The sequence below is a fragment of the Asparagus officinalis genome, chromosome 3 (genome assembly GCF_001876935.1).
Source record: "Asparagus officinalis chromosome 3, Aspof.V1, whole genome shotgun sequence".
Classification (NCBI taxonomy): Eukaryota; Viridiplantae; Streptophyta; class Magnoliopsida; order Asparagales; family Asparagaceae; genus Asparagus; species Asparagus officinalis.
The window spans coordinates 11,801,728-11,829,234 of NC_033796.1; the positions used below are offsets into that span (position 1 = coordinate 11,801,728).

Genomic DNA, 27,507 nt, shown 5'->3' on the forward strand with positions numbered 1-27,507 from the left:
TCCAACAGTTTCCCCAAAATTTTCTCCAAAATAGAGAAACAAAAGTCATATTCTCCAAATTTAGAGCATCTCCAACAGTTTCCCCAAAATTTTCTCCAAAATAGAGAAACAAAAGTCATATTCTCCAAATTATTTTTGCTCCAACTCCCCAAAATTTTCTCCAAAATAGAGAAACAAAAGTCATATTCTCCAAATTATTTTTGCTCCAACTCCAACAGTTTCCCCATTTTTAAAAATCGCATTTATTACAATAATAAAGCTCTCCCCAAAAATTTAGAGAATGCTGCAGATTTGGGAAGACTCCCTATTTTTTCTCTTCCTTCCCTATTTTGGGGAATGGGATGAGGAATCTGTTGGACAAAAAAAAAGCTCTATATTCCCCAAAATTAAGTATTTCAAGAAGATGGGGAAGCTGTTGAGCATCTCCAACAGCTTCCTCATTTTATTGGTATTCTCACTATTGGAGAATTTTGGGCTTTTTTTGGTCTAACAGATTCCCAATCCCATTCCCCAAAATAGGGATGGAGGAGAAAAAATAAGGAGTCTTCCCCAAATATGCAGCATTCTGCAAATTTTTTTTTTGTAAAAAATGAAGGAATTTTCGGTTTTTGAGGGCTAGTAATAAATGCAGGATTTGTAATAAATGCAGGAGAATATGAATTTTTATTATTGTAATAAATGTAGGATTCTTTAAAATGGGGAAGCTGTTGGAGTTGGAGCAAAAATAATTTGGAGAATATAACTTTTGCTTCCCTATTTTGAAAAAAAATTTGGGAAGCTGTTGGAGATGCTTAGTTGAAAACCAATTTCTCAAAGGTAGGAGATTGATAGAACTATTGATTTTTTTTTTCTTTTTACGTTGATATGTTCACTTAAAAAAAATCAAAAGTATGCGATTCATATTAAACATGGACACACCTCTCTTTATTTCACAGTAATTATAATGCATAGGAATTTTATATGCATACACCCAGATTGCACTCTCCATACCTTTCAATACAAGAGATAATGGTGTATAAATAGCATTAGTAATTGGCAATTGGAACCAAAGCAATTAATACGGGAAGTAATCCTAAATCTAGGCTTTACTGCTAAAAACAGGGGTATTTGCATATTCCCAGTTGTAGAATGAACTGAATGCATAGGATCTTGGACCAGCCACTTCTTTGGGGGACACTGCTCTTTCAATTTCTTTCAACTCCTCCTTGGTGAGCCTCAAGTCCAAGGAGCCAATATTTTGGTCCAGGTTCCTGATCTTGGTTGTCCCTGGACAATTCAAAACAATTAAAAAAAACATTTTCAAGTACTGAAATTTCATAATAATTAGTTAATATAATTGCTAAGTAACCTGGTATAGGGACCACATCATCCCCTTGATGAACAACCCAAGCTAGAGCTAGTTGAGCAACAGTACAATTATGCTTGTTAGCCAGCTTCTGTATTCTCCTATAAAGACTCTTGTTTTTCTCCAAGTTCTCCCCACTGTACCTTGGATGTGCAACCTGACATAATGCGAGTCTAATTCTACTGAGCAACTGTTAGGAGTATAAAACTATAATCCTCAACTTTTATCATAATTTTTTGAAATTTTCCAGTACAATGAAAAAGTACTAAACAAGTTCAAAATGTCAGCAAGCTAAGGTACCAATACAGAATTCGCAGGCAAGCTCTCCGTAACTGCTTTGCCGCCGAAAAATCCACGGCCAAGGGGAGCGTAAGGAACTATGCCAATTCCAAGTTCTCTGCAGGATAAACAGAATTCAGGGTGAAAAAAGAAAGGTAAATGTGCGCATATATTTGTTTTTACTATCTTAAACAGGGTTCCCGGCATAAACCTGCAAAGAGGAATAAGCTCCGTCTCGATATCACGAGTCCAAAGAGACCATTCCATTTGAACTGCAGTTATCGGATGCACAGCATGCGCTCTCCTAATTGTATCTGGGCTGGCCTCTGATAGCCCAATGTACTTCACCTTCCCCTCTTCCACTAGCTTCTTAAGTTCCCTAATCTGTCAATAAACAGTCAAAAGTAATATGTATATGCTTACAGGTGTATTAAAACTGCAACAACATAAAATTAATATTCCCCAAAACTATAACTTCTGATATAAACGTCAGTTACTAATTACAACTTCATAGTTTAGATGTTGCGACTGTGACTTCAGAAATGTTGAGTGGGCAATCATAGTCCCACATCGACTAAACAAGAAGAGGACTTAAGAGTTTATATAGAATGGGCAAGTCTATTTGGTATGAGGCCTTTTGGGGTGAAAACCCAAGAGCAAAACCGTGAGGGCTTTGCCCAAAGCAGACAATATCATACCAAAATAGAGAATAAATAGTGTCCAACGATCCTATAATTGGTATCAGAGCCAAGGTCTCGGAGTTAGCCCCAGATTAAAGAGATCATGGTTGAGCTCTATTGGATAGGCGGTGGTGGCAGTGGTGTGCTCCCGGTGAAAATGAGATGACCTGGACAGAGAGAAAAAATCGCGAGGTTGATGGACTCGATGAAACAGGTCTTCAGAGAAAAATGAAACAGGTCTTCCCGGTGTTTCCCGGTGTAGGAGAGAACGGATGGATGATCGTTTAAGGGGAGGTTCGGTGGGACTTTGTTTAAGGCGAGGATTGTTGAGTGGGCAATCATAGTCCCACATCTTCTAAACAAGAAGAGAACTTAAGAGTTTATATAGAATGGGCAAGTCTATTTGGTATGAGGCCTTTCGGGGTGAAACCCCAAGAGCAAAACCGTGAGAGCTTATAGCCCAAAGCGGACAATATCATACCAAAATAGAGAATAAATAGTGTCCAACGATCCTATAGAAAAGACTGTGCTTACAGTTTCTTCTATTGGTGTCCTCTGATCGATTCGATGTTGATAGTAAAGATCAACGTAGTCCACTCCCAGACGCTTCAGACTCGCTTCACAGCAAGCCCTGACATACTCAGGCTTTCCATTCACCACAATGCCACCTCTGTCAACTTTTTCGACTCCAAATTTTGTTGCCAGTTGAATCTTTTCTCGCGGCAAGTCCTTCAAAGCCTGTACTAGTTCACAAACAATTGTAATTCTTTACGTTCAACAAATTCATTATGCAGAATAAGAGAAATAGTTGCGGAGCGCAAACCTGTCTAAGTAGCATCTCACTAGTATAAGGTCCATACATGTCCGAAGTATCGAAGAAAGTTATCCCCTTAGAGAATGCCTGCTTGATAATGGAGGTACCTTCTTCTTCTGAGAGCGGAGAGTTGTAGTTACCAGTGAGACCCAAACAACCAAATCCTAGTTTGGATACCTACAGAGCAAGCAATGGAAGAAATTAGAAGATTGTGAGACTTGGACGTTAGTAATGTAAAGCTAAATAAAAGACTGACCTCTAAACCCTGTGATCCTAACTTGACCCTGGGAATCTGGGTTTTAGATTGCACGCCCATTTTGGTGTTGGAGCCTCCGTTTTCTCTACAATGTAGGGTACTATGAGTTATATGATGACAATTTATAGTCTCCTAAAGATTCAATCTTAGCTCAACCTACATCATTTTCCTATGTCATGCGGAATACTCCACTCATTTTGCTGGACAAAAGAGAAATTCCCACATCATATGGAATACTACATCATTTTTCCCGTGTCATTTTTTGACTATTTTTGTCGGTTCAAACCGAACCGATTTAGATTCAAAACCAAACCGAATCAAACCGAACCCGAATCAATCGGTTCGGTGAGTTTTGGTTTGGTTTAGGTCTAGACATGTCAAAGTCGGATAATTGTTAGCTAAGAAATATCATTCTTACTCCTTCAAACATCTCGCTCATCTTATATCCCAAGTTCGAGAGAAACCTTACCCAAGACAACAACTACTTGTAAACTAATATTAAATTTTGAACAACCAAAATACAGAAAAATATTAGTACACAATTTCTTTTCACCTGGAAAGATTGCGACTCTGAGATATTTATGTTGAGAGTAGTTGGTTCGTTATCTCATTTTCAAATATTTGAAAACCAAACTGAACCGACATTGTTCCAAAACCGTTCCGGTTGAAATTCGACCGGTTCGATCAGCTTCTTGAGGAAATGAGGCCAAATTAAAGTTGGGGAAGATCTTAACCGACATCGGGGTGATTCACTAACTAAAGGACAAAAGGAACTAGAACCTAAAAAAGCAAAATTACGAAGCATATGACGACCGTCGACCGCACATAGCTCTTTCAAAATTTGGCAACGCAAAGACTACTACTCAAGATTATTTTACTAATCAAAAGAATTCATATCAAAGCCAAATTCTCGAAGCATGCATCATCACTCACTGAAATGGCAATCATAGAGGCATCCACCGCAGAGATTAGAAGCACGTAGTTGCTTCCATAATTATCCAATTTGAGAAGAGCCAAAGCAAACCACGTACCGACTAGATTCCGTTCTAAGTGCTAGCTAGCTTTGACCCGTGTTCGTCGCTTGTTTGTTTGAACGCGGAAAGAAATTAAGCCACGCAAGCCACAGGAGTTGTTTTGTTTTTAGTGAAACGGTGGGCAGCGAATTCAGTGTTTCATTAAAATAAGAGTTTAACCAACAATCCAAAAAATATAGAAGTACATGGAAACACAGATTAGAAGCAGCGACAAGTACTTAACATAGCTGCTAATCTATCCGGTGAGTCAGTGAGCATTCACTAAATAAATTATAACCATTCACTAAATAAATTAAAAACTGTTAATAATGTAGTAGTCTCGAGCGTAGATTCTATCAGAAAACTCTCAAAGAAAAGGGTAATCTATACCATTTATGAGTGGATCTATTGTATAAATAACGTCATTCCTATGGGAATGCGCGGTATACTTTCTCCCCTATTTTCTTCAGCAGTCAAGATGATTTAATTTAAACCCAATGAAATGATCTAATGACAGAAATTAAGGAACAATATAAACAAAAACTTGTGCTTCTAGCGGTCAAACACTAGTTCCTGTCGCGTGGTCTTCACTACGCTCTTAATAAATTGGAACACCGACATCGTAGTCGAACTCTAAGCAATATTGCAGAAATAATAAATCAGAGAGTTACTAGCTAGATGCCGTATTGTTGGAAAACTCTATTCTCATGTTGTTGCTAAACAAACCAGGGATGTATTTGTGATAGAAAGTATATGAAGTAAATATGATATAGTGTAACGTACCACAAAGTTAAGTAACATTCAACGTGCATTTGTGTTCTTATTAAGAGTGTGTATTGTATTCACTTATTTAATTTTCACGGGTAAATAACCAATTGTTCATAAAATTGTGGATTTTTTTTTTTTTTTTTTTGAGAACATAAGATAGTGGATGACAGTGGTAGCAACTTGGACCGTCTACAACAAAAGTCGCACATGACAGGTTAAATGAACCATACAGATTCGGTGGGCTTATGGGGCGGTAAAGCTTAAAACACACTGTTTTGTCCCCCTTTAATTTCCACTTTTAGAAAGTTTTTTTTTTTTTTTTTTTTGAGAACATAAGATAGTGGATGACAGTGGTAGCAACTTGGACCGTCTACAACAAAAGTCGCACATGACAGGTTAAATGAACCATACAGATTCGGTGGGCTTATGGGGCGGTAAAGCTTAAAACACACTGTTTTGTCCCCCTTTAATTTCCACTTTTAGAAAATACGCAAGTCCTTTTTTCTTGAATCTATTACAGTTGTTTACGAGAAGTTGGTCCATTTTAATCCGTTCTACTATATTGAGCTACTTTTAAAAACCCGATAAGTATGATCTCACGATTTATAATGTTTTAAAAAAACACAGGATCGAGGAGCAAAACTCTGGGAAAACGCAGAGAAAATCCTGATATTCAACACTTTTATACATTCCGTTACTTATTTATTCTTTTGACATATCATGCATGAGCCTCACATGCACTGAAGGGCTAACTCTGGTTTAGATAATCGCCGAATTTATTAATGTTAATGAAATTTCCCTCTCCACTTATGCCATTGGCACAAGAATTTGGGCCGCTGATGGTGGTGGAACCAATTAACCCCCAAACCCACCACCTCAAAGCCAACCCGGGGGGGGGGCGGGGTGGGGGGGGGGGCGGGCCACCCCACCCAAGGTTTTTAGGGACATATTTATGTAACTTATAAGTATAGATGTTTTTCTATAGCAATCCCCTAAATCTATCGTTTTTAAAATTAGTTCTCCAAATCTTTCTTATTTAAACTTTGTCCTCTAAATTTTCCATTTCATAGTTGAGATTGGTTCCTCTGGAATCTTACATGTTTGAAATTAGTGCCCAAAAATTTCCATACTTTGAAATTAGTTTCCAAAATCTTTTAAAGCTGTGAAATTAGAGCTGTTGTTATATTTCCCATCTAAATTGTTAATTATGATTTGGTAAGTTTTAACTGGTGTGACAGGTAATTATCAAATCACAAAATCAACCAAAATCCACCAAAATATGATTCTAAATTTGTAGATTTAAGATGACTTTGCCCAATATCTTCCTAATTTGTGCTCCCACAAAGTCTTTATTGGGGTTTTGATTTGAATGCATATGGTTGTAATTACTATTCCATAAGAAAAAGACAGAATATTGCCAATCTCTAACTAGAGAGGCTAACTTCAATTCACTTAAAAGAATTGGGATTCTAATAAAGAAATAAACCCTATATGTAGAGAGAGGCATCTTGTTTTCATAAAAACATTCTTTTCCCTTTCAAAATTTGATAAATTCTGACTATGCCACTATCTCTAATTACTTTTTTATTAAATAAATATAACATCTTATTAATTATGCATCTCCTCACCATCCTAAATAATTATAATTATTAGTAATATAATAACTATTAATTATTTAAAAATAATAAAACAAAATAAAATTTATAAAATAAGTATACATAATTATTAGTAGTAAACAATTAAATCATTACAATAATTATTTATGAATTATCATAAAATAATTACAATACTAGTACAAGTAGAATAATATATTGCTAAATACTATTAATTATACTATAATTCAATGAGCAATTAAATAAATTAAATAAATTAAATAAATTTTGAATCGCATAAATAGTGTAATTATTGTAATAATACATAAATTATGAATTATACTATATATTTAGTATTTATTATTAAATAAATAATTTAATATTATTTTCTCAATATTATTACATGATACTAAATAATTGTTTGCGTCGAAAATTAATGTATTCATTGCGGTATTCATTACAACTTCGGTCGTTACAATGAAAACAAAAAGATAGTCTTTTTATAAGACTTTTACATAATGAAAATGAAAAAATACAATTCTCGTCAAACAAACGCAGAGATCGTTTATCGATCTTCTGCTTGCGTGGGATCTTTGCCTGTGCCGGGGTTTATCCGTGGACCGCCTTAGATCTGGATCCGGTTGATGGAAAATTCGGCAGAGCTTCGCCTTCGCCGAGGAAGTATTTGATTTGAAGCTGGCCGACCCGCGCCGCCGCGGGTCGGACTTGGCCGACCCGCGCCGCCGCGGGTCGGACTTGGCCGACCCGCGCCGCCGCGGGTCGGACTTGGCCGACCCGCGCCGCCGCGGGTCGGACTTGGCCGACCCGCGCCGCCGCGGGTCGGACTTGGCCGACCCGCGCCGCCGCGGGTCGGACTTGGCCGACCCGCGCCGCCGCGGGTCGGACTTGGCCGACCCGCGCCGCCGCGGGTCGGACTTGGCCGACCCGCGCCGCCGCGGGTCGGACTTGGCCGACCCGCGCCGCCGCGGGTCGGACTTGGCCGACCCGCGCCGCCGCGGGTCGGACTTGGCCGACCCGCGCCGCCGCGGGTCGGACTTGGCCGACCCGCGCCGCCGCGGGTCGGACTTGGCCGACCCGCGCCGCCGCGGGTCGGACTTGGCCGACCCGCGCCGCCGCGGGTCGGACTTGGCCGACCCGCGCCGCCGCGGGTCGGACTTGGCCGACCCGCGCCGCCGCGGGTCGGACTTGGCCGACCCGCGCCGCCGCGGGTCGGACTTGGCCGACCCGCGCCGCCGCGGGTCGGACTTGGCCGACCCGCGCCGCCGCGGGTCGGACTTGGCCGACCCGCGCCGCCGCGGGTCGGACTTGGCCGACCCGCGCCGCCGCGGGTCGGACTTGGCCGACCCGCGCCGCCGCGGGTCGGACTTGGCCGACCCGCGCCGCCGCGGGTCGGACTTGGCCGACCCGCGCCGCCGCGGGTCGGACTTGGCCGACCCGCGCCGCCGCGGGTCGGACTTGGCCGACCCGCGCCGCCGCGGGTCGGACTTGGCCGACCCGCGCCGCCGCGGGTCGGACTTGGCCGACCCGCGCCGCCGCGGGTCGGACTTGGCCGACCCGCGCCGCCGCGGGTCGGACTTGGCCGACCCGCGCCGCCGCGGGTCGGACTTGGCCGACCCGCGCCGCCGCGGGTCGGACTTGGCCGACCCGCGCCGCCGCGGGTCGGACTTGGCCGACCCGCGCCGCCGCGGGTCGGACTTGGCCGACCCGCGCCGCCGCGGGTCGGACTTGGCCGACCCGCGCCGCCGCGGGTCGGACTTGGCCGACCCGCGCCGCCGCGGGTCGGACTTGGCCGACCCGCGCCGCCGCGGGTCGGACTTGGCCGACCCGCGCCGCCGCGGGTCGGACTTGGCCGACCCGCGCCGCCGCGGGTCGGACTTGGCCGACCCGCGTGGGCGCGGGTCGGCTTTGTCCGACCCGCGCCGCCGCGGGTCGGCTTTGTCCGACCCGCGCCGCCGCGGGTCGGACTTGGCCGACCCGCGCGGGCGCGGGTCGATGCGGTCCGACCTGCACGGACGCGGTGTTTCGAATCTTTGCTGAGCTCTGGTGTTTTCTGGTCTTTCCGGGACTTGTATTTTCCACCGTTTTGCGTGTTTGCCCGTTTTGTTAACTTGCACACTTCGTTGTGGGATTGATTGTGATGTTTCAATACTTTGCCTGGAGCTCTGCGTAGTTTTCTGTCTTTTCCGGACTATGTATTTTCCACCGTTTTTGGTGTTTGCCCCGTTTTCGTTTACTTGCACACTTCCGTTGTGGATTGATTGCGAACGTGCTTATATCGGCCGTGTGATTGATGCCACTCGTGTTGACCGACGCGCACCGAACTGATTGACCCAGCGGGTGTTTGATTACGCACGGAGTCTGATTGGTGCGCGCCAGAGCAGCGCTGATGTTGAGCGCGCAGGCCTACTTGATTCGCGTTTCGCTTCAGGGCGTTGTCGCCGATGCGGTCAATCCTCTTAGACTCGGGATGAATGACGTTCGTCGTCTTCTCTCAGTCTTGAGCTGTGTGCGAATACCTATAGGCATTTTTAGACGCCTACAATAATCTATACTTGATAATGATTGAAATTTTAATAAATAATTTACTATAAATAATAGCATTATTAATTTTTAATGATAATATAATAAAAAATTTATAAAATATTTATAGTACTAAATTATAATTAAAAATTTAAATTAGATAAATATTTTATAGAATATATACATTATAATTATTTTAATAGTATTGCTTAATCTGGGAATTATAATATTAAATAAAGTAAATCATAGTAAACCCCCATAAACTTTCAGCATTTTGCAGTTAATAGATTCTATGAACTTTTAAAATCACACTAAACCCCTAACAACTTTTGTAGAAAGCCCTCAACAACTTTTCGATAAATTCCACCAAACCCTCAATAACTTTCAAATATCTTTAAATGCTATTTTCATGTTTTAATTTATAGGGGTTATCTGCAAAATTTAGAGAGTTATTAAGAGTTTTCTTTGTAACATAAAAGTCATTAGGGGTTTAGTATAATTTTGAAAGTTCATATGTGCTGAAAATTCACAAGGGTTTAAATGTAATTTGTCCTATTAAATAATTATAATGAGAAGTAACTATTATAATATGTTATAGGTATCAAGTGTAACTACCTTGGGAACATCAAGAAAGAGTTAGCAAGCTTAACACAGCTTAGTTAGTTTAAAAATAAGTTAACAACTTTTAAATTAGAGGGGCATATTTAAGAGAATGTATAGAATTGACAGTTTTATTTAAGAACAATTTTAGATTTTGGGACTAATTTCGAAAAAGGTTAACACTGGGCTATCATTATAAGAAAAGCATTTAATTTTAATAAATACACAATAATAATTAATTAATATATTTCTTTTTTAGTAACCTTATTATGCAATTTTATTTATTAACACGTAGTTTTATTATTCAATAAAAATTTTAAAACTTAAAATATGTACATTTACATGCAAAGCACATGCATTATAGTAGTTCCCTTTAAAAGTAGAATGGTGAAATGGATTTCTGATGCCCATTTACAGGATTATTTAAATGGGTATTATATATGTGTTAAATGGGCCAATTCGGATCCACCTGAGTAATAAATGGTAGCTCGGGAAATATGTCCCTAAGTCTTAATCCATGCATGTTGAGCCAAAACTATTAATAATGGGTCGGGTCGGAGTTCATAGGTCGGGTCAAATTGTTTTGTTGCGTTCTCTCCTTTTAAATGGGCCAATTCGGATTACAACTGTATTGTGCGTCCACTAGTTTGGGATCCACATTAGTGGTAGACAAAGGGATTTCTGTGAGCGCTTTTAAAGTAATAAAACTAGATTTTCATAGTATGGAGATGCATGAAAGAAATATTGAAATATTTAGTTGTGAACATAATTATGTAAAGATTGTAGACGTAGAATTAATAAAAATCTTTCATGATTAGAGTTAGATTAAAATTACAATCCTTAAGCTTTAACTATTCTTTAAACTCTCTTAATATCTTTTAAGTGTAAATCCAAAACCAATTTGAAAATTGCAATATAGCTTGATCAGACCGTTTTGATCAAATGCCACTCCCAGCCTCTCAAGCCTCACGCAGCCGTGTCCTTCTTTTTCTCGTAATCTAGAAACTTCTTGCTACCTAAATCTTAAGATGCCGTTGAATATTCTCCTAAAAATTACTGAACCAGCGAATATTCTCGAAAGATGAAACAAAACAACCCAGGTCCGGTTTTCTGCGGAAGCGAATATGGGCCAAGCCCAGCCCATCAAACCCCTTCAAATACCCCCAATTCCATCCAAGCCCTTTTCAAATTTCATCTGTCCACAGAAAACGGAAAAAAAAAATGGGGGAAACCCTAGGCCCCAAAACCCTAACCCCAAACCCTAGCTGATCGGGAACCCTCACCCTAAATTCTCATGAAAAACCCTAACCACCACCATGGCACCGAGCACGAAAGCCGCTGATATGCCTCCAAAACCCAAGATCAAGCTCGTCCGCGTCTCCTTCATCGACGCCGACGCCACTAACTCCTCCGACGGTGAAGACGACGGAGGACGCTATCGTTTGAGATCCGAGGATGCGCGCGGTGAAGGTAACCGAAACTGGAGCCAAAGTTGGGCGGCGGAAAGACGCTGCCGCCGTGAGGTTGAAGGGAGCGAAGGCCGTTACCAATTTCCCAATTGAGGAAGTTACGAAGCTGACGGCGGGAGTTGACGCCGCTAAGATGCCGAGAAAAAAAATTGGGGCTATGGTTGTAAATAAAAAGAAAAGGATTGACTGAAATATATGTTTTTCGATTTTGTCTTGTAGCGGACAGGATGTGTGCGGTCTTTTAGGGTTTTACTAATGTTGAACATGTTATGTGCACCGAAGCGTGGTTTTGTACTTAGAAACTGATGTAAGAACCTTGCTAAATATGTAATTGATGAGGAATTCTTGTTATTTTTTGTTATACGTATTAGGAGTTTGATGTAACTATGAGGATGACCTAAGGTTACATGCGTGTAAATACAATCAGTAATTAATCCTATTTATTATCCATGGGAGGTTTGCATGCAATTCATCCAAATATTAGAGACGGAAAGCAGCAAATTTACCCTTCGTTGAAGGATGGAGAAGTAATACAATCGGTGTGCGTTAGATAAAAATCAAAACCACCGGCGCGTAGATAAATACTCCGTCGGAAAAAAATAAAACGATTCAACAAAACGTTATCCGCTTGGTCAAAAAAAAAAGGAAAACAATTCAACAAAACAATGGAAGGAGACGACGTTTATTCATCTCCGATGACGAGCCATCTGACACTATCTCCGGTTCTTGACGGTTGAAATTCGCAATAACATCATTGGGTTCATCGGAATGCCGCCGCTTGCGTCGCAGCTGAGCCAGCTGCTGAAGCCTCATAAGATACGCCTGCTCAATTGCTGAAGTTACCTTGGCACCAAAAGTCGACGTTGACATACACGACGTGCACATACCGATCTGCCTCTTCCGACGGTGCTGAGCTCTGTTCAAAAGTTGCTTCTTTTTCAGGATGGCGTGCCTGACCTTATGCGCCTTCTGGTGAGTGCCGAGGGCCTGCAGAGTTTTGAACTTCCTCTGGCAATGTTTGCAGGGGTGACTAAGGCCGGCGTCTTGTACCGTCATAGATACGTTAGGCTGTTGGTTTTTTGTTAGTTTGTTGAGAGTTTGTTATGAGTCGGGACTCTTGAAGGGCCGTCTTTAAAAGAGGCCAAGTCGATCTGAGTCCTTATTGGAGTTCGGGATTCAGACTCAAAGTTGGGCTCGTGTCGGATTCGATGTTGAATTAGGATTGGGGGATTAAGTTACAACCCGACTTGGATTGGGATTGATTATTGATGATTTGGGAGCCTCTTTCATTAATAAAGTTTACTAGCATAATTCGGGAGGTCACATCATTGATCATTGATACCAATATTAACATCATTAAACACAACATGTAGAGGCAAATAATCTTGGCATCTACAACTACCTATATAAATCCGCATGGGACTTTTACTTCCGTTGAATTATGAGGACAATAATCTCAGGCTGCGGCAACGTTATCGGGCAACGGCGTGTTTGCAAATTTCCAGTCGTGTTGCTGGCTAAATCCGTAAGATCTTTCACCTGCAACATCTTCTATAGCAACAATTTCAGTGATTTCTTTCAGGTCCTCTCCAGTGAACTTCGCTTTGATGGAGTCAATATTGGTGTCTAGATTCTTGATCTTACTCGTACCTGAACAAAATAATCAGCAGAAATAGAGTACTGATCACTCAACTTTTGCTTAAAAAGCTGGAAGTACTTGTAGATTTTCTGAAAGTTTGTGACCTGGAATTGGGACCACATCGTCCCCTTGATGAAGAATCCAAGCAAGAGCAAGCTGAGGAGCGGTGCAATTATGCTTTTCAGCTAATTTAACCACTCGCATGTACAAAGATTTGTTCTTTTCTAAGTTCTCTCCATTGAACCTCGGATGAGTAGCCTGCGACAAAAATATATCCAAATCGTCAGGTGCAAATATTGTAAAATTTTTCTTTCTTTCTTTTCCTTTCGAAAATGTAACTCTCTAAACAATAAATAATACCGTCATTGAATCTGCAGGCACAACATCCACGGGTCCTCGACCGCCAAAAAATCCACGGCCAAGAGGGCTATATGGGACTATTCCAACACCTAGTTCTCTGAAGTCAAAATCAAAATTATGTAAGTTTAAAATCATATCCAATCTTTAGATTTTCGGAATATAACGTGTGGACTGAACCTGCAAAGCGGGACTATTTCTTCTTCAATATCGCGACTCCAGAGCGACCACTCCATTTGCACTGCGGTTAGGGGATGCACTGCGTGCGCTCGCCTGATTGTATCCGGACTTGCTTCTGATAGCCCGATATACTTCACTTTTCCCTCTTCCACCAATTTCTTCATTTCTCCAACCTATAATAATTATTGATACACAAGTTGGAGTTCTGGAAAAATCATCCAATTACGACTCAAAATTTTTACTCGAATCTAGTGTTAGGAAAACATAATCCGAAACTTAATGCTTACGGTTTCTTCGATAGGTACACTCTTATCAATCCTATGTGCATAGTAAAGATCGATGCGGTCTACTCCGAGACGCTCTAGACTCGCCTCGCAGCATGCGCGAACGTACTCTGGCTTGCCGTTTACAATCATTCCATCAGGTCCGACTCCTTGAACGCCAAATTTCGTTGCTAGTTGTACCTTTTCCCTTGGCAATTGTTTCAAGGCCTATATATAATGCGAATGGCAGTAAATTACTGCGTTTGGATCACCAATTCTAAAAATAAAAAAGGGCGGAGGAGATCAGATAGGAATAGAACCTTGCCAACCAAGAACTCATTAGAATTATTCCTTCCATAAACATCCGAAGTGTCGAAAAAAGTTACTCCCTTACTGAATGCATCCTTGATTATGGCTATTCCGGCCTCCTCGTCGACGAGATTGTTGCAATAGTTGATACTTAGACCGGCGCATCCAAATCCCAATTTGGACACCTACAAAAAGAAACGAAAGATAAGTTCATTAGTTGCATGCGTAAAGAGGATACTTTCATTTTACTAGGTCTAGCAAATATATGAGATGAGATCTAGTGTCGGGCATATCGTTAAATGTGCTTGGCCTAGTTGCTCAATTAATCTTTTTTGAGTCAATTTGGATCCAAGTAGATTAACCCGGTCCATTTTCGTTCATGTACTTTTGTAATCCCATGTGATGCAAGTTGTGATGCTTACGAACCATCTTTGCACTAGACTTAAGTCATGTAAGAAGCTTCAAACTTTCTTATTCCTCGATTTTTACGATTGCTTTGCCAAAATCTTTTTAATTAAGGGGCTGTTTGTTTGACTAAAAAAATTGGGAAATCAAAAAATAGAAAATCAAAGAATATGAAATATCGTATTATGGTTGTTTGGTTGGCTAAAAAAAAGAAGGAAATCAAAGAATGATAGATGAGATGAGATGAGTTGTCACTATATTATTGGATGATGTGAGTGATTTTTAAGAAAACTTGTTTTGAGACTGTTTGGTTGGTTAAAAAAAATAAGAAAATGTATTATAAGAAACCTATTTTCTATAATAGTTTCTTTCTTGTGTTTGGTTCATTCTTAAAAATAAGAAAATAGATGAGATGAGATGAGTTGGGTTCATTCTTAAAAATAAGAAAATAGATGAGATGAGATGAGTTGTTTGTATATTATTGGATGATGTGATCCACACTTAAGAAAAATAAGAAAATAGATGAGATGAGATGAGTTGTTTGTATATTATTGGATGATGTGATCCACACTTAAGAAAATCAATTTCCTTGTTTTTTTGAGGAAATAGGTAAAAATAAAATGTTAATGAGATGAGATGAGTTGTTACCATATTATTGGATGATGTGGGTGATTTTTAAATATGAGATGAGATGAGTTGGATGATGTGACATATTTCTTGTGTTTGGTTTATTTTTACAAAAACTTTGTTTGTCTCGTGCGTGATGCATCACGCGCGAGACAAATAGCACAGCTCTATTTTTAGGAGATGATATGGGATGAGTTGTTGGATGAAAATAATATTTTATTAGATAAAGTGGATGAGTTGTTAGATAACAATAACATTTTATTGGATGTCGTGGTGAGTTTTAGAGATGGAAATGGAGAAAATTGATGTTTTTGAGATTTCCATGACCCAATTTCCTATTCTTGATTTTTAGGAAACCAACCAAACAGCCCCTAAATATAAGAGGGTCATTACTCAATTTTTTTTTGTACGTTTAGAAAGAGAAACATAAAGTTTGTTTGAGAAATAAACAAAGCTGAAAATATGATCACCTCTAGGCCTTCGGAGCCTAATTTCATTCGGGGGATTTGGGTCTTCACCTGCTCTCCCATTTCTCTTCAAATGAAACCTTCTCTTTTTGAAGCAAAGGCTCAAATATTGTAGTTTTTCGTATCTCAAATATTGTAGTTTTTGTATGGAAACAATCGCTCGCGGGGTCTAAATTTATAGGCGAGGATCGATCGATTCGAAAGAAAAAAAAAAAAACTGATGAGATATGGTAATGATAATGACCGCTTTATGATGGAGACAATGAATTGAAACAAAATCAATTTGTCCGAAAGAGCACAGGAAAAGACAGGATTGTCGTGATTTGTCTGTAAAATAGTGCAAACCGGTGAGCATATGGCAAGTGTCAGTGCGTCCGGCGCCCCACTAAAACGGGACCAACTTTGGACTAGGGGTTGTAAATGATCGAATCGAATCGAATACTAAGATGTTCATATTTGTATTTGTTTAAAATTATCGAATCCGAATACGGACTTTAATATTCGTATATCTAGTTTTTTGAATTCGAACTCGGATACTTGGTATTTGATAAATATTCATGAATACTTATCGAATATCAAAGTATATTTATTCCGCTAAAGAATTTGATTTTCATATAGTATTAAAATTCATAAATAAAAATTATTTCTTTAAAATATGTGATGTATATATATTTAAATCAAAATTTTAATTAGAAAATAGATTTAAGATTATTAAGTCTTAAAATCAGTATATAAAACTTAAGTAGAAATGGTAAGTGGATTAAAAATATGACATCATATGTGCAATAATACAAATAATAAGTTGTGATTAAATTTTAAACGAATATTTAATAGACAAACGAATCGAATATACATCTGGTTAATTCTATTCATTAGCAAACTCGAATGCTAAAAAATATTCGTTTAGTGGTAAATGAACTACCGAATCGAATATGACCGAATAGTTATCGAAGAATCATCGAATTATTTGTTAATTATTTAGTTCATTTCCATCCCTAGTTTGGACTCGCCCCATTTTGAGATGAAATTTAATAGTTGAAAACAACTTTTTTTTATTTATATTTTTGAGGAAAAATCACCTTTTTGCGCACTTTGTGACCTATTGGGCTTTCGCCAAGGCAACATAAATTAGTTCTTTTTGATGCAGTTCTTATGTGAATAAAACAAAAAAAAAATCAGTTCGTTTTCTATCTGGACGGTGATCAATCTTGACCTAGTTTTGAAAAGATTACGAAATTAAAAAGAATCGCAGTTGTTCACAAATGTTATTAAAGAACCAATTATTTTTATGGGGCATAGTGACATCTCCACTGTTTGTTAGGGAGAATACAAATCTAGATAATCGAATATGCGCTGCTCAAATAGCTTGTTTTTTAATTCAAATCTAGATGTCCATGAATTACAGTAGTTCGTATTATAACACGGGGAACAAGAGACTGTAGTAGATACTATGGCAGTACTTATAATATATGATAACTATCGTATATATTATATTTCTATATATTATATTATATATATATATAAGAGCATATGGGTGATGACTTGGTACAGGCACAAAAAGTTATGCTTGGTAGTGTGATGTGTCACAGTTCACGGCTCATCATTCAAATATTGGACCACATTCACATGGGTTATTGAGTGGAGAGGGATGTGACCTTCTAACTCGGTATAATTTTAATGGGTTCAAATGAATAGAATTTTTCATGGCTGACGAGGGTCAACAATGACAGAGATTCAACAAATTTGGTGTGTTGGGTTTTAGAATATGTGATTAGTTCAACGGGAGGGATCATCCACAAGCGCTAATATGTGATTATCAATGGGTAGACACTTAGTGGACGTCCCGTTAGTTGACCAATTTTAGCTCTATATATGCTAATTATTATTATATAATATATATATATATATATTAATATATATTATATATATATATTCTAATAGTAATCTACTTAATCTATATAATAGTATATATAGAATATTTTGATTGTTCAATTACGTTTTTATAGTTTGGCATGGCTTTTACGGAATAAAAGCTGGGGGGGGGGGGGTATCTTCGATAGTTTGATCGTAATTACACGCAGGTAAATAAATTAAAGTTTTATTTGCAAATAATTTCTGAATGTACGTAATCATTTTTAAGGTTTGCACTCGGAATCATTCCCACGCATTGAACTTGTAAAAAATACACGCTTCTAGGAATCATCCCGGACTTTAAAATTGTGACAATGCTTCAAGATGAATGAGGGCGATGTGCAAAACTATAATATATTATAATGTGAAGAAGAGTTTGATAACACACGGCTCCAAAGCAACTCCATTTACTACCCAACATAATTTAAAATAAAAGCATTGAAATTAGAGTGATGCTACGCCTTCACTTCGTCCCGTACGAAAATAACAAATTCAATTTGTACAAGTTTGTTTCTTGGCGCAAGAAATCTTGGGTTACAAGACGATGAGATCGAGGATCCTACAGGAGAACGAGGGTGGCCGGCAATCCAAACTAGAGAAATAATTAAGGATGGCAAATAAAATGAAATTCAATCTCTGCTCTCATCGATCTCAATAGAAGACCACTGACTTGACGCTTAGATACTTGATAGCTTATTTAGACACAAGATTACATTTTTATTTTCAACTCAAAAAGCTAGACTGAAGAAAATATCACGAGAGCACTTAACCCTACTTATGTCTTATTTTCAAATATTGACTTTACATTTGTTTCCCCCCCTTTTTTTTTCTAAACAATAAAAGTAACAAAAGAGTAGAACTTTCTTTCTCATTTTGCTTTCCCCTCATTCTCAATCAATTTTCAAAGTTAAAACACAAAACTCAGGGTCAGTTTGGCAATCTTTTCAGTAGTGAGTTAGGAGTAATCTTGGCCCACTTTTTAGCAGATTTGATTCTTTTTTGATACATGTGGAGCTGTATCAAAAGAGAGCCAATTTGAGGGGTCTTTTTTGGCCTAGAAAAAAAAAAGTTAGAGTTGGCTCAGTATTTTCCAGCCACCTCTCATCCAAAGACAAGAGCAAGTTCAAACTTGATCCCTTTTTTGTTGGTCACACACTCAGGAAATAACATTACTTTCAAATTTGAACACTTTCCACGTACTTTACCGTAACTATGACCATGACTCATCATGAAACATTATCACATTTAATTGGGGGGTGTTTGTTTCAACCTTTTTTGGAATATAGGATGAATTACAAATTCTAGGATGAAAAAGTGAGTTTTTTTTTGAGTTTATGGATTCCATAACCTTTGTTTGATTCAAAATAAATATTGAGATATTGAATACCCAAATAAAAAAAATTAATATATTATAGCATTTGCGAAATTCCCTCTTTGAGAGAAGATTTATGTTAGATTTCAAATTCTAAATTTCGTAATGCTACAATTTGAATTTAAAACAAATAAAATACAAATTATAGGATTACAAATCCCAAAATATTAATAAAACAAACAACATTTTAGAAATCCTAACCCATGTTAAAAAATCTATAGATTTCAAATCTCATGGTAAAATCTATATCCTAAAATTATAGGATTTGAAACAAACAACCCTTGTGAATACCGATTAGTTGGCTACGCTATTGGGCCCAATTAGAGTGTGCCAAATTGCATGGTAAAATCGCAGTCACTCGAATATTTGTCCCCCTAATTTTCAAGCTTAGCCTGATTCACGACCTGCTTCACTAAGGGGGTGTTTGTTTGCATGCAAGTGAAAGAGGAAAGTGAGAAAGTTACTTTCGTTTAACAATTAAGGTGTTTGTTTTCATGTAAGTGGTTATGAAAGTGAGATGCATGAAAGTTACCACATATGATTTAATACAATTTTGACTTTCCCTAAAAAAGTGGTGAAGTTACATGAAAGTGACAAAAAAGTAACTAATTTAATTAAATAATTTTAATTATACTCTCTAATTAATCTTATTTTGCCACGTCATCTTCACATTGCACTTTCGATAATAATTTAATTTTTTAAACAAACACTGTATTTCACTTACGTGCTGACATGGATGTAAAAGTCATTTGCAAAAAAAAGTAACTCACATATTTTAAATTCACTTTCAGATTAAATCAAAAAATTAAAATAAGATAAATAAAGAAAACGCTCTTAATCATCCTCCCTAATCGCTTGACGTTGACTTTTTATTACAACACGTTGATTGGCGTTGACCTAGGGTTGCGCGTTGACCGGCGTTGACCTAGGGTTTCGGATCGCCCGACGTTAACACAGTTTATACTCGTACGTTTGCTGGAGCATACACAGTTTAAGCTCTTAAGGTATTGGAACACGGCGATCCCAAATGTCGAAGCTGCAGGACCAACCATGAACGCTGATTCATCTGCACGTATGGATCTTATCCTGAAGTTGTTGGATGCTCAAGTCACGAGACCAACTAATAGAGCTGGTGCGTCAATGACTCGCATTTATAGAATTTTTGGCAAATTTTCAGCCATCAACAGGTTTGATGAGCCTTTACCGACTACAGTTTGAATCGCACTAGCATGCAGATTGTTTACCTCTATTAGATTCTGAAGATCCCTTTCCATCTCGAAACTCTAAATTATTTCGAAGAATTAGACAAAAAAGATCGAATCTTTCACGGTCGAATTCACAAAATAATGGAGAGAAGCAAGCGATCGATCAGATTATTCGAGATCTTCCTCATTCTAGGGCTTCTCGCTACCTTCCCTCGCAATCTCTCAGCTCTCTCGATCACAGTCAACGACGTCGAATGCGTGTACGAGTTCGTTCTTTTTGAAGGCGATACGGTTACCGGGAACTTCGTTGTTGTGGATCATGATATCTTCTGGAGCTCGGATCACCCTGGGATTGATCTGATTGTAAGTGTTCTCGTTGTAGTTAGGGCTTCCTTCGTTAGATCTGGCGGCATTTTTCTATCTTCTGATTTTCTATTGAACAAGGTTTTTGAATTAGCTTCTCATTAGTGATTAATTGTGTTCTTTTTTTGGGGGTAAAGTTCGTTTCTTTAGCTAAAATTTCAAGATTGGATTGGCAATTGAAGAAATCTGTGACATTGGGAGGTGAAATTTCTATAGAAATTATTCTCATTAGTTTCGGGGGAGTAATTGTTGTACTGTCAATTAGGTAACTTAGAAATTCGTCATTTGTTAGCATTCGTTGGAATTACGAGTTGTTATTTAGTTTATACTTAAGCTATCTGTAGTGCGGATAAAGAAATGGGTAATATTGCTATCTAATCCAGTTCTAAATTAAAATTTTCGTAATTTATTTTAGTCGTTGTGCAAGAAGTGCGCATGTCTTTTTGTAAGAAAAGGGACAAAAACGAGGAGAAACGAACTAAGAAGAAATGGGGTGGGAGAGAGAGTGAGGGAGAGAGTGGAAGAGAACTACACCAAACTTGACATAGCGGATCTCCCATTTACATGCTCTAACATCAAATTTGAATGGCAAGAATTCAACTCCAATCTTCCAGAATTGATAAGTTCTTTTTTTGTAACTACATTCTAAGTTTTTTTTTAATCTATTGAGCTATTCTTGGGCCTTCGTTATATGCAAAATTGTTCACAAAAGTCTTAATTCTATCTGAACGAGAATTTTGTTTATCTAATCTAGCATTAAGATGCCGTCTTTATTTCTGTTCTGTTGGGTCATGAGTGCTGTGATGGGCATGCACACATGTGGTTGATCTCAAGACTGGATCACTAGAGAACTACATTGAACTTCTGCTGGTTATTGTGTAACCTTCTGCATCATTTTGTAGGTGACTTCTCCAGGAGGCAATACTGTGCACACGGTGAGAGGAACTTCTGGTGACAAGTTTGAGTTCAAGGCTCCAAGAGCTGGAATGTACAAGTTCTGTTTTCATAATTCACAGAAAACACCGGAGACTGTATCTTTCTACATACATAGCGGTCATATCCCAAATGAACATAACCTTGCGAAAGATGGTGAGATTGCATATTGCCTTGATGCAGTTATAATCTCTTGCATGCATTACTCTCCTTATTTCTTTTTGCGCACTTAGAGAGGTTCAGGTATAGAGGATTATATTAATCTAAAGTTTGTTTCTTTTCTCATGACTCATATCATGGGATGTTTCCTTCCGTGCTCTCTTGTGATGACCAATTTTCTATTTTTTTTTTTCATCAGATTTTTTTTGCATCTGTGCATATTCTTTTCCCCCATTTTTGAAAATTGCAGAGCTTAGGGAGGCATTGGAGTCTGTTACAGCAGAACAAAAATACTTGAAAGCACGTGAAGTTCGCCACCGCCACAGTAAGAAACATATAAATCTACTTGTTAAATAACTTGATGGAAGAATAGTTCAACTGCTTTAGACTATTTTTAGATCTAACTCTTAGTCTGTGTATATATCTTATTTAGCAGTCCTTACTCTTTCAATTTCACATGGTTGCATTCTTGTAAAAAAGAACCATACAAACCTACTTTAGCCAGAGCGACATAGTGGGTGCTTCTCCTTAAAACAGTTGTTAAATAAATCCTCTATGTGGCTTGAAGGCATTAAGTCTAGCTTTAGAGATCTTTCAGCTTGTTTTAGTCCAATTTTTAATGGCCAAATGGGATAAATCTATCTAACTACATGATCAGATTGAATCTATTCTATCACTTTATCATATGTTGTTATCTCTCTTGCTTATGAACATAACCTTCGCAATACTCATTAATTCTCTCAAGATAGAACAACTATGGTGACAAGGTTCTTCCTTGTCTTCAGTTTTAAAGTTGTATATTCTGTTCATTGCTTCTGTAAGAAACTTGTATTAATTTTATGCATATGAAATCAAGAAATTATTTATTTTGTAATTTCTATTGATTTTTATTTGTTCCAATTCCAATTGAGTGTCTTCGTTCCTTTTAGCTTACATGTTTATAAGTTGCATTTTCTATGTTTTAGTATTTAGATACATTTTAGTATTTATTCATTTTTTATCGTAAATACAATAACAACAACAAAGCCTATGTTCTAAATGTTTGGGGTCGGCGACATGAATACTATTCTTTCATTCTGTTCTATAATGAGCCATCTCCTCCACTAAATTAACCATTATCATATCCTTCCTCCAAACCAAGTTTTTTTTAACGTCTATCTCTAGATCTCTTTGTCCCATTAACAACAATATTATCAAATTTCTTAACCAGTGCACTAAGATGTCTCCGTTGTATATGACCAAACTATCTTGAGTATACTCATTTCTTATCCTATCTTTTAATGTATACCCACAAGACCATCGTAATATTCTCATTTTAGCTACACTCATTTTTTGCACATATTATCTCTTAATTGCCCAACATTTCCACCCATAAAGCATTGTTGATCTTAAAATTCTTTTATAAAATTGTCCCTTTAGTCTCGTAGTTAATCTATGATCATATAAGGTTCTCGAAGCACTCATCCATTTTGACCATCCGGATTTGATTCGATGGACAACATCATCCTCAATCTCACCATCGTGACGAATGATTGATCCCAAATAATGAAAGTGATTACTTTTAGGTATTTCTTGGTCATTTATATGTACGTAGGCTCTTTTCTCTTTTTAGGTTTACTAAATATGCATTCTATGTACTTTATTTTTGTTCTACTAATCCTGAAATCTTTAGTTTCGAGGGCTTGTTGTCTCCACCTTTCTACTTTAGATATTATAACCTTTCTAGTCTTATTAACTAATACTATATCATCAACAAATAACATATACTATGAGACTTCATCTTGAATATGCCTAGTAAGTAGGTCTATAACTAATGCAAAAAGATATGGGTTTAAGACTGACCCTTGATGTAAACCAATGGTAATAAGAAACAATCTAGTCTCTCCTTCATTTGTTTTTACCCTAGTTGTTACTCCATTTCTCCATCATACATGTTTAATCACATCGACACACACACACACAAGATATGTATACGATATAGTCTCTCCTTCATTTATTCTTACCATAGTTGGTACTTCATCATACATATCTTTAATCAGATCAATATATATATACTAGATACATGTTTCTTTTCTAAAACCCACCATATTATTTCTCTAGGCACTTATCATAGGCTTTTTGTAGATAAATGAAAATCATATGTAAATTCTTTATATTCTCTCTATATCTCTCTATCAACCGTCTAAATATGTATAGGTTTCATAGTTGACCTCCTGGGCATAAAACCAAATTGATTTTCGGATACACTTATCTTCTTTCTTAGTCTTTGCTTAGTCACCCTCTCCCAAAGTTTCATTGCATGACGCATGAGTTTAATACCACAATAGTTTGAACAACATTGTATATCGCCTTTATTCTTATACGTTGGTATCAATGTGCTAATCCTCCACTCATTGTAGGTGTAACTTTTGATCTCCCGAAAACAGGAACTTTCGTTTGTATTAATAAGAATGGCTTATTACAAACTAATAAATCGAAATTACAACAGAAGTGGAGGGAATGCCCTCCTTGTTTAATGTGGGGACTTTCGGTAGCTACAGGATGCTTCGCTCGGTGCTCGTGCCGAGTCTGCTTCCCTTGGACGGTTCGACCGAGGTTGCTGGAGAGCTTCAGTACACGGTAGGAGCTCGGGTTGATGGAGTTCGGGTCTCAGAGTTCGGCGACGATCAGGGCCCGGAACTGAGAGGAGATGCTACAGTGCAAAGGTTATGCAAAGAGCTTGCCGTCGATCCGATCGAGAGTCGAGAGCTAGTGGTTCGGTTAGCTGATTCAACTATGGGCGAATCGCTGAGCGGCTGAAAACAGCTGAACCTCTTCTTTTTGGCTGGAAGAAGTTCTGAACTGGTGAACCCGTGAACCCCCTCTTTGTGGCTGGAAGAAGTTCTTAAATGGTGGAGCGACGGCGTGGTCACTCTTTGAATCATGGGATATGACCATGTACTGTTGAGAGATGTCCTGTCGCCCATCTGTACTACGAACGGTCATTCGATGGGTTGTGTTTCACGTCATGTCACCTAGAAGTGGGAAGGCCCATCCTCGTATGTGAGACAGCGGCTGCCCACTACTCGAGTGGATTTGGCCAGTTTACTGTGCGCCGACGGGTCCAGCTCTTGACTTGGACCGATGAGCTGAGTTGCATTTATGAACGCGCAGGTTGATTTGGCGTCTGTCCGATCACTCGTACTGTGAGCGGCCACTCGACGGGCCTGGAGTACTGTGCCTTTTCCCTTCAGGTCAAGAGAAGTGGGAAAGCGGGTGCCCAATACTCGAGTGGGTTTGGACAGCTTGTCGAATGTCGGCAGATCCAGCTCTTGACTCGGACGGGCGAGATGAGCTACATTAATGAATGTTCAGGTTGATTTGGCACCTGTCCGATCACTCGTACTGTGAGCGGCCATTCAACGGGCCTGGAGTACTGTGCCTTCTCCTTTCGGGTCAAGAGAGGTGGGAAAGCCCGACCCGGCACATGGGGTAGCGGATATCTAGCTATACTGACGACCTTGAGGTTTGCAAGCGGATCCGATTTTAGACTCGGTCAGGCGAGTTGTAAAAAGACGAATTTCCGTTATTTAGTCGATCTTGACTCGTGTGGGCAAGCCGATCATTCAGGCGAATCTGGGACTAAATAGATACGAGTGCGTTTGACGACCGCGCGGCTTAGGCTCGTGCTGGCGAATTGTGTTGGCGACTTCTCTTTGCAGGCGAATTTCTCGCAAGTTTACGGAGGTATTTTTTTACCGTCTACACTCATCGAGCATTTTTTTTGTCTGCATAATCTTATTAAATAATTTAGTCAACCGTTCTAAGCATATATCTCCAAGACATTTCCAAACTTCGATAGGAATTTTGTCCGGTCTAACGGCTTTTTCACTTTTCATTTTTATTTTAATTTTCTGATAATATCTATATTTTCTATCATGCACTATATTGTCAACTTTTCTATGTTCCTCACCTATTTGGTTATCATTAAACAAACTATGAAAATAACTCCTCCATCTCTCTTGTATTTCCTCGTTGGTTATTAGAACTCTTTGATCTTCACTCTTGATACATCTAATAATTACCTAAGTCCCTACTCTTCCTTTCTCCCATCTTAGCAAGATTATATATACCTTTTCCCCTCTGTCCTTGGATTCTAAATTCTTATAGAAATTTTCATAGGCTTTGTATTAGTCTCACTAACTGCTCTTTTTGTTTCCTTACTTGCTAGTTTATATTTCTCAAAGTTTTCCTTGCTGGTTTTTATAATGTTTTCTTCACTTTAATCCCTGATTGAACTTCTTCATTCCACCACCAACTACATTTACTATTTAATATTTTAATATACAACTTTTAGGTTCTCCTAATATATCTTTAGCCACACTTTTTATTGTAAATGAATGTTAATTTTTTTCTTGTATAAATGCTTATTTTATGATATGAAATTATATAATGAGTGAATCTTACATAGTTCATTCTTATATTAGTTCTTAACTTGTAATTATTTTCTTAGACTTGATGTTAGTGACATATTTGTTATCGTCTTATGATCATTCAATAGAATTATTTCCTAGATACCACCTTTAAAATAGGCTCATTATGCATCAACCACCTTTGAATGTCATTAATATATGAATCACCTTTAAAGGGATTTGTGGTGCAACCAATCACTTGACCCACTTCCCAACCAAAATTTTCACTAAAAACCTAAGAATACCCTTAAAAATTCATGTTCAAGACACGTGACTTTAAAGTATATGTCTGGTTAAGATACAAATCACGTGCATTGAACATGTGTTTTTAAGGGTATCTTTTGGGTTTTTAGTGAAAATTTGGCTGCAAAGTGAGTCAAGGTTGTTGCTTGCACCACAAGTCCCCTTTATAGGTGGTTTAATGTATTAATAAAGGTGGTTAGTGTTGAGCGACCATATCTTAAAGGTGGTTTCTTGGGGGGAAGATCCCTTTTTATTATTTTAAACTTCAAGTCTTGTACATTATTGACCCCGGCACTTGTAGTTTTCTTTCATATTTTCGGATTTTACTTTTTGTATTATTTTTAAAACTAGTTTTTGGTGCTTTCACTGTAAATGCCCTGGTAAAACCCCTGAAGCTAATCCATGTTTGCTGACTCTGCTCTGCTTTTTTGCTTGACTTAACAGTTCGTGATTTGTGGTTAAACATTAAAGGTTTTTCAAATTCGTTTTCACTGTTTATACCTGACAAAGAGATTTTTTTGCCATGTTAAGTTTTGCAAAAAAAAAAATAAAATAGAAAGAAGTGCCTGGTTTTTCTTTTTCACTTGTAAAGGTGAAATAGGACTGAAGTTGAGAACTAGTTGTTTGCTACACCATATAGTCCAAACTGGCATCAGACTAAGAGGGAGGGGGAAGATATTATTTTGTAGACTTTGGATGACCGTCGGTTGGGTAATGCATGGAACCATTGAATCTACCAAGTCCCTAGGAACGGCAAGAACTTGCAGCTCTGTACCTTACAGGTGACAATTTAGATTTTGAGCACACAATCACTTAATGGTTTTCCATGTGGTTTGAGATCAGACAAGATTCATGTGGAGTTTGGGTTGATGTTGTCACTTGTGCCTATATGTACAGTTGTACACTCATTTTCTGTGAGGTTTTGTGAACTTAGTGGTCTTTCTATTATGAACTGCTTTTCACACGCTTATCCATTATGCTCTGGCTAATGTTGGAGATCTTTAGCCTTAGCATCCTTTAAATTTTGCTGTGGGCTTCCCTCTTCACCATTCTTTTTGTTAATTATATGATTATATGGATATCTTATATATTGGTTGCTTCAATTGATTTATATGAAAATTGTTAATGCAATCAGCTTTATGGAAAGCAACTTGCTTGTGTATTAAAAACGATGGGACTAGCATTTTCTCTTTCTTTCAGAATGATCTCAAAAGGCAGACTTTGCCATTGGAAGGACTATTCATTAGGGTTTCAGTAATCTGGGAT

General features: G+C 38.5%; 3 protein-coding genes across 3 annotated transcripts; 1 reads left to right on the forward strand and 2 right to left on the reverse strand.

Annotated features, from left to right (window-relative positions):
* LOC109832084 (probable aldo-keto reductase 1) lies at positions 914-3,454 on the reverse strand. The gene is made up of 7 exons (XM_020399528.1): positions 3,375-3,454; positions 3,128-3,295; positions 2,839-3,042; positions 1,836-2,008; positions 1,646-1,742; positions 1,349-1,502; positions 914-1,266 (listed from the first exon to the last, which is right to left on the reverse strand). Exons 1-7 carry the CDS (start codon positions 3,432-3,434, stop codon positions 1,079-1,081), a joined length of 1,044 nt encoding a protein of 347 aa, XP_020255117.1. The 5' UTR covers positions 3,435-3,454; the 3' UTR covers positions 914-1,078.
* LOC109834627 (probable aldo-keto reductase 1) lies at positions 12,669-14,476 on the reverse strand. The gene is made up of 7 exons (XM_020402662.1): positions 14,468-14,476; positions 14,117-14,290; positions 13,821-14,024; positions 13,534-13,706; positions 13,357-13,453; positions 13,101-13,254; positions 12,669-13,007 (listed from the first exon to the last, which is right to left on the reverse strand). Exons 1-7 carry the CDS (start codon positions 14,474-14,476, stop codon positions 12,814-12,816), a joined length of 1,005 nt encoding a protein of 334 aa, XP_020258251.1. The 3' UTR covers positions 12,669-12,813.
* On the forward strand, positions 20,127-27,172 carry LOC109833015 (transmembrane emp24 domain-containing protein p24beta3-like). Its single transcript, XM_020400541.1, has 4 exons — positions 20,127-20,455; positions 21,358-21,544; positions 21,798-21,872; positions 26,882-27,172. The coding sequence occupies exons 1-4, from the start codon at positions 20,234-20,236 to the stop codon at positions 27,025-27,027; spliced, it is 630 nt and encodes a 209-aa protein (XP_020256130.1). The 5' UTR covers positions 20,127-20,233; the 3' UTR covers positions 27,028-27,172.

Excerpts from the sequence above, each read along its gene's own strand:
- LOC109832084 (XM_020399528.1), bottom strand. The coding sequence starts at position 3,434 with ATGGGCGTGCAATCTAAAACCCAGATTCCCAGGGTCAAGTTAGGATCA. Across the intron at positions 3,043-3,127 it reads GTGAGATGCTACTTAGACAG|GCTTTGAAGGACTTGCCGCG; the intron begins GTTTGCGCTCCG and ends GAACTAGTACAG. Across the intron at positions 1,503-1,645 it reads TGCCTGCGAATTCTGTATTG|GTTGCACATCCAAGGTACAG; the intron begins GTACCTTAGCTT and ends GCATTATGTCAG.
- LOC109833015 (XM_020400541.1), top strand. The coding sequence starts at position 20,234 with ATGGAGAGAAGCAAGCGATCGATCAGATTATTCGAGATCTTCCTCATT. Across the intron at positions 20,456-21,357 it reads ACCCTGGGATTGATCTGATT|GTGACTTCTCCAGGAGGCAA; the intron begins GTAAGTGTTCTC and ends ATCATTTTGTAG. Across the intron at positions 21,873-26,881 it reads TGAAGTTCGCCACCGCCACA|TCCAAACTGGCATCAGACTA; the intron begins GTAAGAAACATA and ends TACACCATATAG.
- LOC109834627 (XM_020402662.1), bottom strand. Across the intron at positions 13,707-13,820 it reads GTGTACCTATCGAAGAAACC|GTTGGAGAAATGAAGAAATT; the intron begins GTAAGCATTAAG and ends TAATTATTATAG. Across the intron at positions 13,008-13,100 it reads CGATGTGGTCCCAATTCCAG|GTACGAGTAAGATCAAGAAT; the intron begins GTCACAAACTTT and ends TATTTTGTTCAG.